The 16,820-nt window shown below is 40.2% G+C and overlaps 1 protein-coding gene across 2 annotated transcripts in view; it reads right to left on the bottom strand.

The window, feature by feature from the left end:
* Positions 1-487: 487 nt before the first annotated feature.
* Positions 488-16,820, bottom strand: part of cdc14ab (cell division cycle 14Ab) — a 28,981-nt gene continuing 12,648 nt past the window's right edge. The window contains exons 9-16 of one of the 2 annotated variants that reach the window (XM_031740538.2): positions 15,873-16,103; positions 14,681-14,819; positions 11,686-11,866; positions 10,960-11,060; positions 10,182-10,229; positions 9,973-10,089; positions 8,945-9,305; positions 488-3,088 (exon numbers count right to left, since the gene is read on the bottom strand). In XM_031740538.2, the coding sequence (XP_031596398.1) occupies positions 3,059-3,088; positions 8,945-9,305; positions 9,973-10,089; positions 10,182-10,229; positions 10,960-11,060; positions 11,686-11,866; positions 14,681-14,819; positions 15,873-16,103 (1,208 nt within the window). In that variant the 3' untranslated portion in view covers positions 488-3,058. The remainder of the gene's footprint in view (positions 3,089-8,944; positions 9,306-9,972; positions 10,090-10,181; positions 10,230-10,959; positions 11,061-11,685; positions 11,867-14,680; positions 14,820-15,872; positions 16,104-16,820) is intronic. The other variant, XM_031740539.2, reaches the window with a different exon arrangement.

The following is a 16,820-nucleotide window of genomic DNA, read 5'->3' as shown; positions in this document are numbered from 1 at the left end:
GTTGCACTTTTCCTTTCTTTGGTCGTTCATCCCACACTAGTCTTGGACTTGGGACAGCTTCTTTTATGCTGGATTTGGCTTTTGTTTGTGTATGTGTGTGTGTTTTACACTTGGACTAATGTTGTAGAGAATCAGGTTGGTCATGTCCAGAAAAGTTTATTCTCAAATGCAGCAAACAGGAAACGGTGAGCTGCAGGCACGGCTCAGGTGCAAGCGCTGCTTGGACGGAGCGCAGAAGAGGGGGAGCACACGTGCGAGCACTGCAGGACGTTTTTGTCCCTGAACTTAAAAAAACATCTTTGCACTCAGGAGTTGGCACTTCAGAGCCTTAACATCTTACATGCAAATCCACTGGGAGAGAGCCACAAAACTTAAGGGTTAAATGAAGCCTTAAGACTGGTTCGATTTGGGGTCTGACCTGGACTTGTCCTGTTCCAGACTTTTTTTCAAACCACACTCTGGTAGCATCAAAAGATCAAAAACAAACTCAGAGTCAGAGGAATTGTTTTATTTCCTGTTATTGCTCATACAGAAACTCTGCTAAAAGAAAAAAGAAACTACAACGTTTTTTAAACATTCCCTCAGTAAAACACTTGAGTAAGACATTAAATACACATCAGACATCCATTTCCACTTCTTCATAACAGCAACAAGTTGTGCAAAAATAAAAACCTTCTATGCATTGCTCATATTTGCAGTGCTTAACAAATGTATTAGACCACCATCTAGTGTACGTTTTGTCACAGTTGACCTAACTCTGACCAAGTGTTTCAGTGGCTGAAACGTTCGATTCACAGTCCACTGTCCTGGATCAACTTTGGGTATGAAAACTTCAGGAAATTCAGTAATTTTTAGTTTTAAACAAGTTTGTGAAATACTTCTGAAATATTTGTTCTCGTGTAAAACCGGTGGTCTCATAAATTTGTTCAGAACTGTACGTGACTTTCATCCAAACGATTATTTCTGAGATATTTAAGGCACTTCACGTCAGTTTAGTTAAACCATCATGTGACCGAGGGACATCACCATCGAATAAAGATTTCAGAACGAGTGATCTCTCTGGGTTGGTAGCTGGAGCTTTTATTTTATTTGCCCACGAGTATGTTAAAAACCCTGGAATCTGCCATGAATGACATATAAACTCATTTCTTACACACACCATGAGTGCAAAGGAAAACAACACTGTGCTGATGTCATCATCAAGCGCGTTTAAAGCTTCAGGAAAGTTACACAGGGCATTGTTTTATCCAGCACAGCGTGATCTGTATTTCACAGCTAAAAGCAGCAGTAAGGTGAAGCACATTAGTCAGCTGATGTGGTCTCACGTTCAGTCCTCTGCACACAGATAGAAATGACATGGTGCAATGACACCTTCTCATTCCTGTCTGGCTTAAGTTGTCCAAATTCCAAAGAAGACACAGTTAGGACTCTGCAAATGTAAATAAAGACTAAATGCAGTGATTTGCAGTGCTGAGCAGCTATAACCCTCTGTCAGACAAGAAAGGCACAACATTCCTCTCCCGGAGGTCCAGCTGCAGCTCTGCTTAGCTCCCAGATGTTCACAGACTGCTGTTGGAAGCAGAGGGAATGCTGCACTGTGGGAAATGTGAAAGTGTCCCACTCTTTCTGACACTGCTCATATTTTTCTTGAATGGCACATTTTCTCAGCTCATGTTCTCAGATATGTTTTCTGTGTTATAATGAGAATAAAATATGTTTACCACATTTGCAAATCCTTGTATTGTATTTATTTAGATTTTACACAGGAGTCCAAATTTTGGGTTTTTGCGGGTTTAAATTAAAATAAAATCCTGAGGTGCTAGAAAAGGTTCTATGTTTCTAAAGTTCATAAACCTTTAAAAAGTCCCGGGGGATTCCGGAGGTAAAAGGTGTTCTAATCTGGAGGCTCATTCTTGGAGGACGTTCCAGCAGAGAAAGTAAGTGTAACTTCCTGTTTCCTAGAGAAAGTTCCTGTGGCGATAACCTTTAGAATAATACAGAGCACTTATTTTCCACATAAAACAACACAGAAGATCACAGTCATTCCTAAAAAGAGGACTCTGCGGGCCACATAAACACACTAATCCATGTTCAGACTGACACCGTTAGCTAAACACAGAGCTTCCTGATGCTACTGACAGCAACAAGTGCTTCTAGTGTAAAGAGCATGCCTGCTGATGTCTGCTGTCCACATGGCTAAAACTAACCCTGATCCCACAGTTTAAACTCATTACTATACAACCACATGCTTCACTGCCTGCTAATCATTTTCCATTTACTGTTCACCTCCTTTAAATTGTTTCCCTTCCAGCTCTACTGGTTAGACTGTATAGAAAAGATGGCAGCCAAAATATCAGAAATCTTGCCTTGAATTAACTTCTTGTTGTTCTAAACTGTACTGAAGTGGAAGTGGTGCCTTGTTACCAAACTTTTAATTCAGTCTGACAAATTCATTCAGAGAGGTGAGGTTTCATTTTACAATCATGACGCTAAAAAACTAAACTGGTTCTTTAAGGTACAGTGAGTGACAACACACACATTCACACCCATTCTCACTTTAATACCCTGAGCTTAGTTAATGACATTCTGTTTTTGGGTCCCTTATTCTTCTGCTATTAATGATGGTATTCCTTTAGATTAAATTAGACACACAAACACAAAAAAAGAGGGCTGATCGTCACATCAACCAAACAATATGCTGGTTAACCTATCAGAAGCCGGACGGAAATACTGTAACCATGATGACAGAGCAAAATTGTCATCAGCTGATCCCTCACTTTACTAAAAAGTTACATTGATCATTAAAACAAAAATACAACTTTCTGTCACAAATATAAAATATATATTTTCCATGTAAATATATCTTCATCTGTGCGGACTATTTATTTACAGACAGCTCATTTACACAGTCTGACGAACAAGCAGCCATCACCTCACGGGAGATTCAGTCCTGACAGAGAAAACATCTGAAGGTTCCCTCTGAACATCCAATTTAGGAGCCGGGTTGTGGAGAGGAAAAAAAAAAAAAAGAAAAATGTCTTCAGGTCAGTGGGTACTTTTAGTACTGGATGTACTCGGACTGAAGAGACTGAAAGAGAAAACAAACAGTGTGCTTAACTTTAGGGCAAATGTGATCCCTGCATTTCCTATGGGGGGCTTTAACAGAGCTGTGGGAGGACGATGTGGGAAAAGGAAATTCCAGATGAACTGACATTCATGAAATCAACTACAACAACCAGGGCTTATCTAAAACTTTTGCCCCATGCATGGTTGTTCATCATGATATTTACAATCTATATTGGTCATAGACATCATGGCCACCTTAAAAGTCTGTACAATAAAATTCAGAGTTCTTTCTAAAGTCATAGCTGAAAACACGAAAAGCTCTGCAGTACTCTGTGGAGCTGGTTCATGTCACCAGCACCAATATAAATTTAGCTGGGAATGACGTAACAACATGAAAGGGATTTTCTGAGTGTGTAAAACTAAAATAAGCACACCGGTGTCTAAACAGAGTTGTATCTACAATGTCTTTGTGTGTTGCTCCCTGCAGTCCATTTGCACTGTGCCTCTGCAGACATGCCCACATTTTTACAGTAGACACTGCTGCTCAGTTTTTCATTATTCCGAAAGCTCATTTTACATAATTGGCAACATTTTTCATCAGAAATATATGACTGTGTGCTTGATAACAACATTTCTCTGTGCTGTGGCTAACATATATAGTCTCTGTCACAGTAGCATTGCATTTATTCCATATCACTGGTCCTTGTCCATGTATGCCTACGTGTATGCTAAAGCACTCACAAATACCTTGACTAAGCAGCAATTTTATGAACCGTTCAGAAACCAAGCTGTACGCACAGTGCATGCTGCAAAAAACTAAGTGAACCCTTAAATTTATTAACTCGTACAACCCCTGTTAGCATCTCCATCAGATGCTTCCTGTAGCTGATTATAGTGCTTGCAGTCATGAGGAGGAATTCTGGGCCATTTCCTGCTACTTCCTACAACTGTTTGAGTTCATCAATATTTTGCAATGTCTTGATTAGTAAGCCTTCTTAGGACTCAACAAGTAGGAGGTCAGCACTGTGACCTGCCACTGCTCCAAAACATTCATTTTTGCTGGTTCAACCGTTCTTAATTTCCCTAACATGCTGAATGTTAGGGAAATTAGCTTGTAAACTGCTGACTTGGCATTTTCCCCTAAAATTCCTCAACCCAGTTTTAAATGACTTGTTCCCTCAGGCTCTGAGGTAACAAATGCTTTACAGGAGGGACAAGGTCTTGTGTTTTATGTGCAGAGCCTTGGGAGTTTGTGATCACACCTCATGAGGTCACATTTCTATTTGCTGATGGAGCTTTTCCATCTAGACTTTGTACGCCTTAATCACAGAAGTGGTTCTCAAACAATGCTTGACTTGGGAAATGAAGTATACCATGTCACACTTCTATTTTCATCTTTAACACCTGAGAAACATCTGAGACCTTTGAATTCAGCCCAGAGGTTCACTTCTTTTTTTTCTAACCTGCACTTTGAGTGATTAGCTGCATATTTGGTAATGACATTGTGGTTTAGATGAGGATCATATCACACTTTAAGGTGATCAATCACATTTCTGGTATTTCACCAACTTTTTCCTGGAACTGTGGAAGACACAGTAGGTGAAATAATTATTGAACGTGTCACCAATCTTCTAACTAAGTATATTTCTAAAGGTACAATTGAAGTGAAATTCTCTCCAGATGTTGGTAACAACCCATCGAATCCATACATGCAAAGAAATTAAACCATAGGTGTTCTTAAATTAAGTTATATGTAATAATGAGAAGGACACAGGGAAAAGTATTGAATACGCTTACTGAAATGTATTTAATACTTTGTACAAAACCCTGTATGGTGAAACTAGGCAGGTGCACTGATTGGGTGTGATTTTGGCCCATTCTGACGGCCCCTACTATGATCTTTTAGCTTTAGTTCTTTCCATACATTTTAAATCAGATTCATGTCAGCTGACTGGCTGCGCCATTCAAGCAGCTTTATTTTCTTCTCTGAAACCAGCTCAGAGTTTTGTTGTCTGTGTGTTTAGGATCACTGTCTTGCTGAAATGTCCACCATCGTTTCATCTCCATCATCCTGGTAGATGGCAGCAGATTTTTATCAAAAATGTCTTGGTACATTTTTCCATTCATTCTTCCTTCAAAACTGCCACTGCCGTATACTTAAAAGCCCCACACCATGATGTCCCCACCTTCAAACTTCACTGTTGTCCTTGGGGTGATATGCAGTGGCTTTTTGTCCCCAAACATGGTGTGTGTTATGGCATTCAAAGAGTTCAGTTTTGGTCTCATCTGACCAGAATATATTATCCCAGTATTTCACAGGGCTCTTGGACAACACTTCAGAATTTTTTTTTTTCACTCCTCTGTCTGAAATCTTGCACAGGCTACCCAGTCGTGGTTGGTTTATGTAGTAATTATGTTCTTTCCACTTCTGGATTATGGCGCAGCAGTGCTCACTGGAACTCACTGGAGCACTGTAAAAATTCTAATGTAACCAATGCCATCAGTATGTTTTACCAAATCTTGAGATGTTTCTTTGTATGAGACACCTTTTCATAGGCCATCAGTTGGCACTGAACCAGCTGATATTAGTTTGCACTAAGTGGTAGGATTGCTTTCTAATTACTGACAGATTTCAGCTGCTGTCATGACTTTTCATGCCTGTTTGCACCTCTCTTTCTTAATCAGTTCAATACTTTTTCCTTTATCATTTCTTATTATTACACATAATTTATGGACATCTACAGTTTCTTGAAGAAGTTTCACCTCTCATCTGAGAAGCTTCTTCAGTTCTGTGTGTGTGGGTTTCCCTGTAAGTCAACAAACACAGACCAGCATCTACTCTGTGACTCACACCACTCATCACAAACTTGGGAGTAATCAGGAGCCTGCAGCACCGAGCAGAAAACATTCCCTCTAAAGCAGAAGGGAAAGAAAAGGAACACACCCATGTAAAGAAAGCTCTTAAAACACGTGGTTATCCCAACTGGGCTTTCATCAAATCAGGAAAGATGCACAGGAAACAAAGGTCAAATGACAAACAGAACAACATGGTCATCCCTTATGTAGCAGGTTTATAAGAGAAACTCAGGAGAATTTTTTTTTTATAAGCATGAGCTCCCAATGTACTTCAGACCCAGCCGCACCCTCAGACAAAAACGGGTTCATCCCAAGGACAAAACTCCCAAACACAAACTAACCCACTTCATAAAGGTATGGCACAACATAGACGAGCCACCTCGACAGGACAAGACTCAGTTGTACACCTGCATCTAAATGTTAAAGGTCACTCTTTCGAGGATGCCAATGTTCACACTTTGGACAGAGGAGACAGACGGTTTGAAAAAGGAGTTAAAGAAGCCATCTATGCCCACTGTTAACGACCATCCTTGAACACAGGGGGTGGTTTAGGACCCCAACTGTCTGCCACATACAATGCAGTTTTGAGATCCTTTCCCAGGTGCCTTAACACCCACTCACATCTTGCATCAGGTGTCAGTAGTTTACATGATAGGGTGAGCTATCACAATGGTTTCACCTGAAACCTCTGCTAATAATAACCCACATCCTTTTTGACACCTTGGCTCATGTGATGACAGACATGATCAATAGTGGGTCAATGACCCTCTTAAGTGACAAACCCACTAAGTTTTAAATACCTGTGACTCGGCACCATTTGGTTTTAGAACTGAAGAAGCTTCTCGGAGAGGTGAAACGTCTTCAAAAACTTAGGCTACGTCCACATGTACACGGGTATTTTTGAAAACGGAGATTTTCCGTTTTTATTTTAAAAAATAATCCCGTCCACACGTAAACGCAAACATGAAGGAAAACACTGCTGGGAACATGCCAAAGCAACAGGTGGCGATATATTCCTAACCGTGTAGAAATGTTGGAGGGACAGTAACTGTGTGTGTATGTGTAAGCATTTAAACACTGCAGAGAGTACAACTAACAGTAACAGTAACAGTAACAATAACGTGGCGCACAGTGTGACGCCAAAAAAGGCGCACACCTTTGATGCTGCGTTTTCTCCATTTTCCTCGTCCACACGTAAATGCAAAAACTGAGTTTTCGAAAATCTCCACCCTGGCAGGCGTTTTTAAAAATCTCAGTGTTCAGGGACCGAAAACGCCGTTTACGTGTGGACGAAAGGTGCAAACGCATAGAAAAATCTCCGCTTTCAAAAATACCCGGGTACGTGTGGACGTAGCCTTAAAGTCCAGTCATTTCTCTTTCTCTACATATGTAGTTGGATTTCTTTGCATGTGTGGATTGAATGTGTTGTTACTGACATTGGTTGAGAGTTCTCAAGAACACCTTCAGAAATATATCTACTTAGAAAATTGGTGACATGTTCAATGATTCAATGATCATTTTACCTGCTGTATCCAGTTGTTAAACCTCTAAAAAAAATTGGATCGTTGAATTTAGATTTGTCATCAAGCGCAGAAGACTACCTGTTATTGGACTACATGTTTACACACATACATATCCAAGTAACACCTACAACTCACTCTCAAATGTGTTATATTCAAACTTTAGTTACAATAAGTTAACTCTTTTAGGGATTGAAATCTGAGCAGGTTCCTCAGCTCAGCAGCAGCTTTGTGTTAGTGTGAGTGACGTTAACATGACTGAGAGAAACATAAGGAGCGAAACGCCACCGAAATACACTGATTCATACCTCCATTAACTAAACAGCATCTTTAAAAACTGAGATTCACCAGGTTCATCATGATATTAAAAAGAAACAAGAGGATCATTATCATCCCATTTATAAACCCCCAAATTAAAACATTTTAAAGGAAGAATGCTTTGATTAAAACAAACAAAAAAGAGTTCTAATGATAAGGTGTTTTTCAACCTGCAAATACTGGGTATTGTATTTATAGTTGTAAATCTTTGTCAATAATATCTACAAAATATTAAATCTTTAGGAGAACATAAAACACAATAAGGCATATAAATGCATTTATTAGAATGGTTGTCAATTACTTACTTATCTGTTAACAGACTACTGAGTTATTTACAGGCTTTGAGGCTTCTGTCACAGCAGCTCATCCTATACCATGTTGCTTTTTGTTTTGGTTTTATTTTGAAGTGGTGACACCTTATCATTGGATCCCTTGTTCTTGTTGTTACTGTCCAGTCAGAACACTGATCAGTTCAGAAACACCAGAGAAGGAAACGGAAAACAGCAGAGGTCATGGATCAGAAACACACTGGAAACATCAGCTATTAACAAGCTGTGTTTTTACTGGCTGAGAGTCAAAATGTTCCAGAGCAACCACTGTACATTATTAACACACTTCCAAAAAAAACAAACAAAAAAAAACCAACAACCCAGAAGCCACAGATACAAGATTGAACTCTGTTTTCATATTTTGCTGTTGTAAACTTGCAGACTGTATGTAAAAGTATGTATCCATGTGGTGTCACTCATCTCAGAATTTGTTTTTTGGCCCTTTCTTGAGCCAGCATGCATACACTATGCACAGACATATTGAGTAGTCAGTACTAAATAATCCACAAAAACTATGGAAAGGAGCTATTCTGTGACTACAGGTAATTTGTACACCTGCCAATCAAATAAGCCAGGTTTCAGATTCAACTGAGCGACTCATCTTAAAAATAAATAAATCACCCACCCTGTTTAGCAGGTATCCAGGGTAAAATCAGTAAAGACCAAAACTATTTTGTGTAGCAGGTCATTAACCTGGTTATGTCATGGCTGAAGTTCACCAATCAAAGTCTAAGAGTTACTGCTCAAGTGCCTTAAAAAAATCTGCTGTTGCATCCAGTGTGTTAGTGACATGAAAACAGAGAGCCAAGCAACACAGAGGGAGGGGCCAAGCTGCTGCTGTGTCAGAGGACTTACAGGTATAGAGCGGCTCAGGTAGCGTCCTGAGGGGCCCTTTATTGCGCTGTAGGGCCCAGGGCCCCTGTAGGGCCTGAAGTCCTGAGGTCCTGGTTGAACCAGGCCTTTTCCTGTTGGGGGCACTGCAGGGCTGCTGTATAGACTGATGTTGTTGTTGACTTCATGCTGTATGCTGCGAGGTCCATTACCATAGCGAGAGACAGATGGTGGAGTAAAAGATGATGACGGGGAGCTTAGAGAGAGAGAAGACGAAGGCGAGGACGGGGGAGGAAGAGAGGAGTACAGAGTCTTCCTGTCCTTCTCGGTGTCAGCAGCGTACAGATCACTGAGAGAGCTGGCCAATCGAGAGCTCAGATTTGAGCTGAAGTCAGCAGGCATACAACACACAAACAAATGATTACAACATACAATACAGCTAATATAATGCAACACGTCTGCTCCATCTGAATTCAAGTCAGTGTAAAGGTGACAACACTGGTTTAAAGCGGATTCCTGTTACTTTTGCTTAAATCCGTTTAAATCCAGTTTAAACCTGAATCAGGTTCAATCAGCCATTGTTAAAACACAAGTTGAAAATCAGCCAAGTGCTTTTACTAAATGGTAAATGGACTTGTTCTTGTATAGCGCATTTCTACTCTGAGTACTCTTTTTGTAACTTCCCTCAATCACCCTTTCACACACACTTTCTATCCAACATTCACACACACTCATACTTCACTGCATCATCCAACCCTAGGAGTTGCTGCTCAAGTGCCTTAAAGAAATCTGATGTTGCATGGGTTAGTATCTTGCATGCAGACTGGGGCAGATGGGACTGAACCACTAACTCTCTGATTAGTAGGTGACCTGCTCTACCACCTGAGCTACAGCCACTAGTACTTCTGACAGGTACTACATGTAGTGTGTTAGTACTACAGAGCGAGAAAGTAGGAGAGTACTGAGTTCAGAAGAAAAGGAGTAGGTTATAAAGGAGGTGATGTGATGTAGGTGAGAAGGGTGTGATAAAGGAGGTCTTTGGGATCACTGACCTCCTGATGTTTGACATCGTTGATGACGGACTCTTCCCGATCCTCTTGGCTGCAGCAGAACTGGAGGATGTCGGGTACTTGGTGGACTTGAATGGGGAAGTGGCGCCCATCGACAGTCTGGACACAAACAACAGTGATCAAAAGTCACAATTCCTATGTCATCATGTGCACTGAGGAAAGCTTTCATGTTTGGCTGTGAAGAATTGTACCTGAGTGGTTGTGAGGATGATCTACTGTGCACATTTATCTCCTCCACTCTGAAAAATGACAATGCAAGCTCAGAACAAAACTTAAGAGAAGACAGACTACATGCTGGTGCATAAAAAAAAAATCAGCCTGCCACGTTTCAGCAGGGGAAGAAGGAGGAATTTTTCCCAATCCTGAAAAATTGCTTAGCACTGAACTAAAAATGTTTTTTATAAAACACGACAAGTGACCAGTCCTCTGTCTTTCTCCTCCTTTCTCCTGACTTTATAAAATTTGAGGAAACCGGACATTGTGAAGAACAAATGAAGTGGTGGCACGCCTAAAGAACCATTAACAGCAGATGAACGGTATATAAAAGTCATTTCTTTAAGAAACAGAAAAAAAAACAGCAAAGACCTGACACAGAACCTGAAAGTTCAGCTGATCGCGCCATTGTAAGATGATGAAAGTGGTTCCCTTAGCTTCAGAATTGGTCGTTCCCTTTTCACGTAAATGGCCTGCTTGACTCCTTACCCATCTTTCACCATCTTACAATGCTGTGATTGCAGCCATTCCCCAAACCTTTGTGAATGGTACTCATGGCCATTGACCAGTGGTCATGTCATCAGACTGACCTCACAGCCCATTAGTTAGTCAGTGTTGCTAGTTTCAGCCATTATGCAAATGTACCGCTTATAAGTTGGGGAAAAGTGCAGTCTGCTGAGTTTGAAGAGATCACATTTTTCCCACTGAAAAGTTTCAGCTGTAATGGGCGGTACTGATTTGGTTAGGTTTTAGTACCTCAGGGCACTAGTAGTGGCTGGACGGGGGGAGCGTCGGCTCTTTAAGGCTCTCAGTTTGTCTCCCTGAGTCAGGCCCAGCCCAGTGTCTGTTTGCTCACCCTGAAACATAAAACAAAAATACCGCATGACAGCTGACATGTTGTACTTAACAATGAGAATAAACTCACAATAAATAAATAAATTACGCTATTAACAATAATAATGACATAATAATCATAATGATGTAAAAGAAAAACTAACGGTAAGTAAAGAATATCAATGAGTGCCTTATACCTGTGATTAAAAGTGAACCATCAAGAGCTGATCCTGACCGATCAGCAGTCAAAGACAAAGCTCCTGTTTCCAACTTAATCCTATCATCAAGAAAAGCCTAAGACTAAATAGTCATGCAAAAACTAAACACCAATTCAATCTTTAAAGCTCAATACACTTAAATAAAAGCAGTCCAGCTTTAAATTTTTAATTGTGCAATATTTTGGGAGTTTGTTGAATTACCTCACAGAAAATTCACTTCTTTGAAATATTGTAATGTGTTAAGAAACACAAAGAGGAAACAAGACATTTTTTTGATAAACATCACATAATGTGTTTTGAGGATACTGATTATGATGGCTGAAGTTTGAGGGTAAGGACAATTTCAGGTGATATACACAAAGCTTCTTCAATGTGCCTGTTCTCTCTCTGTGTGTGTGTGTGTGTGTGTGTGTGTGTGTGTGTGTCCTACCTCCTGTAGTTGGTCGGAGCTCTGCGATCTGGACAAGTTGCCGTTAGGGTTTGTGTTGATGTGTGTAGGGTTTAATGTGAGCTCCTCCATACTGGTGATGAGATGAGGCACAGCCCTCTCCTCCTGCTTGGCTTTTTGGGAATGCTCATTGTCTCCGAGTGACCACAGCGCTGCCTGCTTCCTGTTAATGCAAACACACATATTTTAACTCTCACTGTTAATGCTACAACTGGCTTTCTTTAAAGATCCTGCTTCAAAGTTGCTTAAATTTTGTCTCATGCAAATAGAAAACTTATGTGGATTAATGTTTTCGTAGGATCAAGCCAGACCCTGGATCTTTTTGTTCTTTGAAGCTGTTGCTTGACTGATTGACATAGCAACCAAACCTTAAACCCATTTGGTTAATCTTAATTCTCTTGTGGATTTGAAGGCTTATTGGATTGAAGAACCAAATAAACAGGATCAATATAACTAGCAAACTGAGCCTTGTTTTAACTAACTTACAGACAACAGGACCCTGAATTGCAAACTGCTATATCCCAACAAAACATTCATTTGTCACACTGGATAAAAAATTGTTTTTGAAGTGATAGATCACAAATTAAAAACTTAAGCAATTAAAAGTTTCAGCTGTTTGTTGAGTAGCTAAAGAACTCCGACTCAAACCACTATGTGCTGATATGACTGAAATCTTCACCACGTTCAAACATGTGTTCACAGAAACTGGCTTAATGACAAAACAAACTGAGCTGCTCTATACTAGCCTGCAGTAACGTGGTAATCTGATTACAGGTTTTAAGAGCAAAACTGGATGGTCACACATTAAAGTAGTTTCTGCACTGTTTCAGATGCAGGATGAATACAGGATGAGGCTATTTTGAGGCACTATAAAATAAACTTTATTTTCAGCAGTCACCAAAACATAGAAACGGAATATATAGAAGTCACCAGTTAAATCTTCTATAAACTAAATTTAAAAGTTGACTGCCCTGTAAGGTTTTTGTTTTTTTAAATGATATTACCATCACAATATTTTCTGTTTCATTTCTTTTGGTTTCTTTCTGGGAGTCAGTGCTGGTGGTCATAAGTATCACACCTTCCATTTACTTTCATGTGTTTCTCACATTTACTAGAATACCCGTGATCCAGGATCATTTCCTCTCTTTCATGTAGACAGGAGAGAATGAATGTTACATTAACTTGTTGCACCATCACGTGGTACAAACTGGCATTACACAAAACTATGGTTCAGGTTTTATGTTTGTTTGTTTGTTTTTTTTACACTGCACCTGTAGTAGATACAGTTGTGGTCAGAGCTTTACTTTCACAAATCACAAGCATGGATGGCAAGGTATTTTTGGATGGTGGAATAATACAGACATCTTTTATGACTGTATTATTACTGTATTATAATTTTGGTGCACAAGTTTGAATTTATTTTGGATTTTCTTTAATTTTTCTTTAACACAGAATCAAAATAATACATAGAGGCTCCTCCAAAATTTCTTTAGGAAGTTTTAGATGTCACAAGCCTTTGGTTACTTTCAATAATTTACACCCATCTCTACTCTGGCTGTGTCGCAGAATACTTAAAGACAGCCTCTTTACAACCATCATCAAAAAATATGGTTTTGATCCCTCTGACCAATCTCAAAGTTACTTTTTATAGTGACATTTTTGGAAAGGCTCTCTACACGTACGTCAGAGCAACGTCTTTGAAAAAAAACTTTCAGGTTCACAGCACTGAGGCTGTGCTTATTATGGTAACATGACATTGTAAGTGGTATTATCTTATATTAGGGAATGGATGTGTGTAATTAAAAAAAATGAACTCATACTGTATAAAACAGTTAAAACTCGTTTAGATAAACTTCCTCCAAGCATCAAGTCCTTCATTTGTCCTTTATCAGTTTATGCAAAATCAGCTGTCAGTAACCTGGGAGTGATATTCAATTCTAATTTCATCTTTGTGAAACATGAACAAGATCACCAGGTCCTGCTACTGCCAAGAAATATCACAAGGACAGGATCATCTGAGAAGCAGAATTGTAGATTTACACAAGTTGGGAAGATATTTTTCCGGACCACTTTCTAAAGAACCGTTCTTCCCAAGAGCATTACTTCAAAGAATTGAACAAAAGTACAACTTATCTGGATTGGCAGACACTTTGCCAAGGTCTGGACAACAAGCCAAGCTCTCACCCTCAGATGACAGGAAACTGGTGGAACACCAAGTTAAACACCAGTGTCCCTATCCACAGTGAAGCGAGTATTGCTTCAGCATGGACTTGGAGGGCGCCAACCAGGGCACTTACTTCAAAATGAACACATTTAAGCTTGACTGCAATTTGCAGCTGCCCACATGGACAAGCCAAATGCCTTCTGGAGAAATGTTTTATGGTCAGATGAGAAAATGCCTGAGCTGTTTAGCCAAAATGACAGGAGATATGTTTGGAGGAGTAAAGGTGAGGGTTTCAAACCTAAGAACACTGTACCAACTGTCAAGCATGGTGCTGCTCATGCATCATGCTCTGGGGCTGTTTTCCTGCCAGTGGTACTGGTGCACTGCATAAAGAGGATATAATGAAGAAGAACAACAACTACCTCAAAATTATTCAGCTTCAGCCGAACTCAACAGCTAGATGGTTAAAACCTGTGCCCCCAATCTTTTTTTTGTTTGTTTTAAATACTTAAAGATGAATGGCTATATAATCATTCCACCCTCCAAAAAGAACAGCTAAAAAAATAATTAAAAGCCCAGAATTTCAGTAACATTAATGCCCCATGATGACTATGTGTAAAGTTGACCAAAAATATAGATGTTTTTTGGCCAAAATATGAGTAAATTTTGGAAGCAAGTTAGTTTGATGCATGATACAACTGATTACTGTTTATCTTTACATCTTAAGAATTTGTTTGTTGTTCTTTCTCAAAGATGAAAACAGCACAAAAATAAAAGGCAGAGATACAATCAAACAAATAATGAGAGACCCACTCCTCCAAGAAGTTCTGCTGGGGTCCAATCACAGAGCCCGGTCTGCAGATCCGTATCCATGCGATGGCCTCACCTGCCGTGAAGCGGTAATGTTTCATCAGGTAACAGCCAATTAGAGTTCCCGTCCTGCCCAGACCAGCTGACAGAAAGACCAAGAAGTGAACCAGTGAGTCAGCAGAGAAGTATTAAAGTGGACTTCAAACAGCCTTCTTGTTTGTTTCTATCATAAACTCTGTGGATAAACACCACTGACTCACTGCACTAACTACAGATAAGCACCAAATGCTAAATGACAATAGACGGGTCATTCCCGTTAAACTTCTAAAGCAGGGGTGGGCAATTCCAGGCCCCGAGGGCCGGTGTCCCTGCAGGTTTTAGATCTCACCTTGGGTCAACACACCTGAATCACATGATTAGTTCATTACCAGGCCTCTGGAGAACATCAGGACATGTTGAGGGGATAATTTAGCCATTTAAATCAGCTGTGTTGGTTCAAGGACACATGTAAAACCTGCAGGGACACCGGCCCTCGGTGCCCACCCCCTGTTCTAAAGCCTGCCTGAAGGGTCTAGGGCTGGGGTGTCCAAATCCAGGCCTCGAGGGCCGGTGTCCTGCAGGTTTTAGATGTGTCATTGACCCAATACAGCTGATTCAAAAGGCTAAATTACCTCCTCAACATGTCTTGAAGTTCTCCAGAGGCCTGGTAATGAACTAATCATTTGATTCAGGTGTGCTGACCCAGGGTGAGATCTAAAACCTGCAGGACACCGGCCCTTAAGGCCTGGATTTGGACACCCCTGGTCTAGGGATTTGGAAAAATCCCCTCACCTGCTCCAAAATGCCCAACCGGGCATCAAGGCAGGATGAATCATCCTATTTCACATATAACCATACCTGCAGCAAACAGGGGTGAGTCTAAAGGGGGGGCATGGGGTGTACTAGATCATATTTATTTCAAGGTATTCATAACACTTTTTCAGATTGAAAGTGAAATAATATAAAATACTGTGTTAATTAAATTGTGTCAATATTTTTTAAAGTTTTTCTCTCTTTTGTTTTTTTACAAGCTAATAAAAATGTACATGAGCCAGTAAAACTGTGAGCCACTGACCAGGGGGATTTTAGGTTGGACACTGAATTATTATTAATATTAATTAACTTCTACACCATCAGAACTAGATAGAGGACATACCCTTGCAGTGGACGGCCACAGCACCATCTGTATTCTCACAGATGTGCAGAAAGCGCCGTGCGATGATGTCATTGGGTGTGGTGCCATCTGGGAAGAAAAGGTCGTAGTGGTTGAAGCCTGCATCAGTGAAGCGTTTGGCGTCGTAGATCTTCTTGTTAAGACGGATGATAGTAGTCACATTGTGTTTTCTGAAGTATGGGAAGTAAGCCTCAGGAGCATGCAGAGGGTAACCTGCAGTAGGCAGAATGACAACAGATGTCACTTACATCCTTTAATGCTTTTGTTTCATTGGGAGACTAAATTGGCCTGACTTTGGTCAATGTAGTCACACCTGGTTAAGCTCTTTTCACGTCATCTAAGGAGAACAGAGGTGATGAAAAACCAGTCTGTAATACTACAAAAAAAACAAAAGAAAAAGTTTACTGCTCTATTGCTTCCTTTACCTAGAAAGGTACAACCTAACCCGGGTCCAGATAGGTGAGTGTATAAACTATTGCACTAATATGACACCATTAAAGACACATACTCCTTGGGGTTGCATGAAAAAGCTCAGCAGACTTTTACGCCGGATCCCCAATCTGCTGTGGTGGCCTGTTTGAATAAGAACTAATATCACTGGGTGACAAACAATCTACCCAAGATTTTAATGAATATTCCCCTGGCAGGAAATTTTAACTGATCAACTTCTGTGTGGGGCAGTTTTGAATAGATATGTCATTCAGTTCCTCCCCAAAAATTAATGAATAGCCCAACTCATCCCAGGAAAATAATCATTTACCAACTTTTTTCTTTTTTTATTAGCACTCCACATAAATATTCCTAAATGTAAGTTTTTATAAATTACATCCTTCAACTTGACTCAACTCTACTGTTTCCGTTGTTTTGCGCTCAGGCACCCTCCCTGTGCCTGGCTCGAGGGCGGGGCCCTAGTAAGCCTATCCCAGGCAG

The sequence above is a fragment of the Oreochromis aureus genome, linkage group 17 (assembly GCF_013358895.1).
Source record: "Oreochromis aureus strain Israel breed Guangdong linkage group 17, ZZ_aureus, whole genome shotgun sequence".
In the NCBI taxonomy this organism is placed as follows: Eukaryota; Metazoa; Chordata; class Actinopteri; order Cichliformes; family Cichlidae; genus Oreochromis; species Oreochromis aureus.
This window is presented reverse-complemented; position numbering and strand designations above follow the sequence as displayed.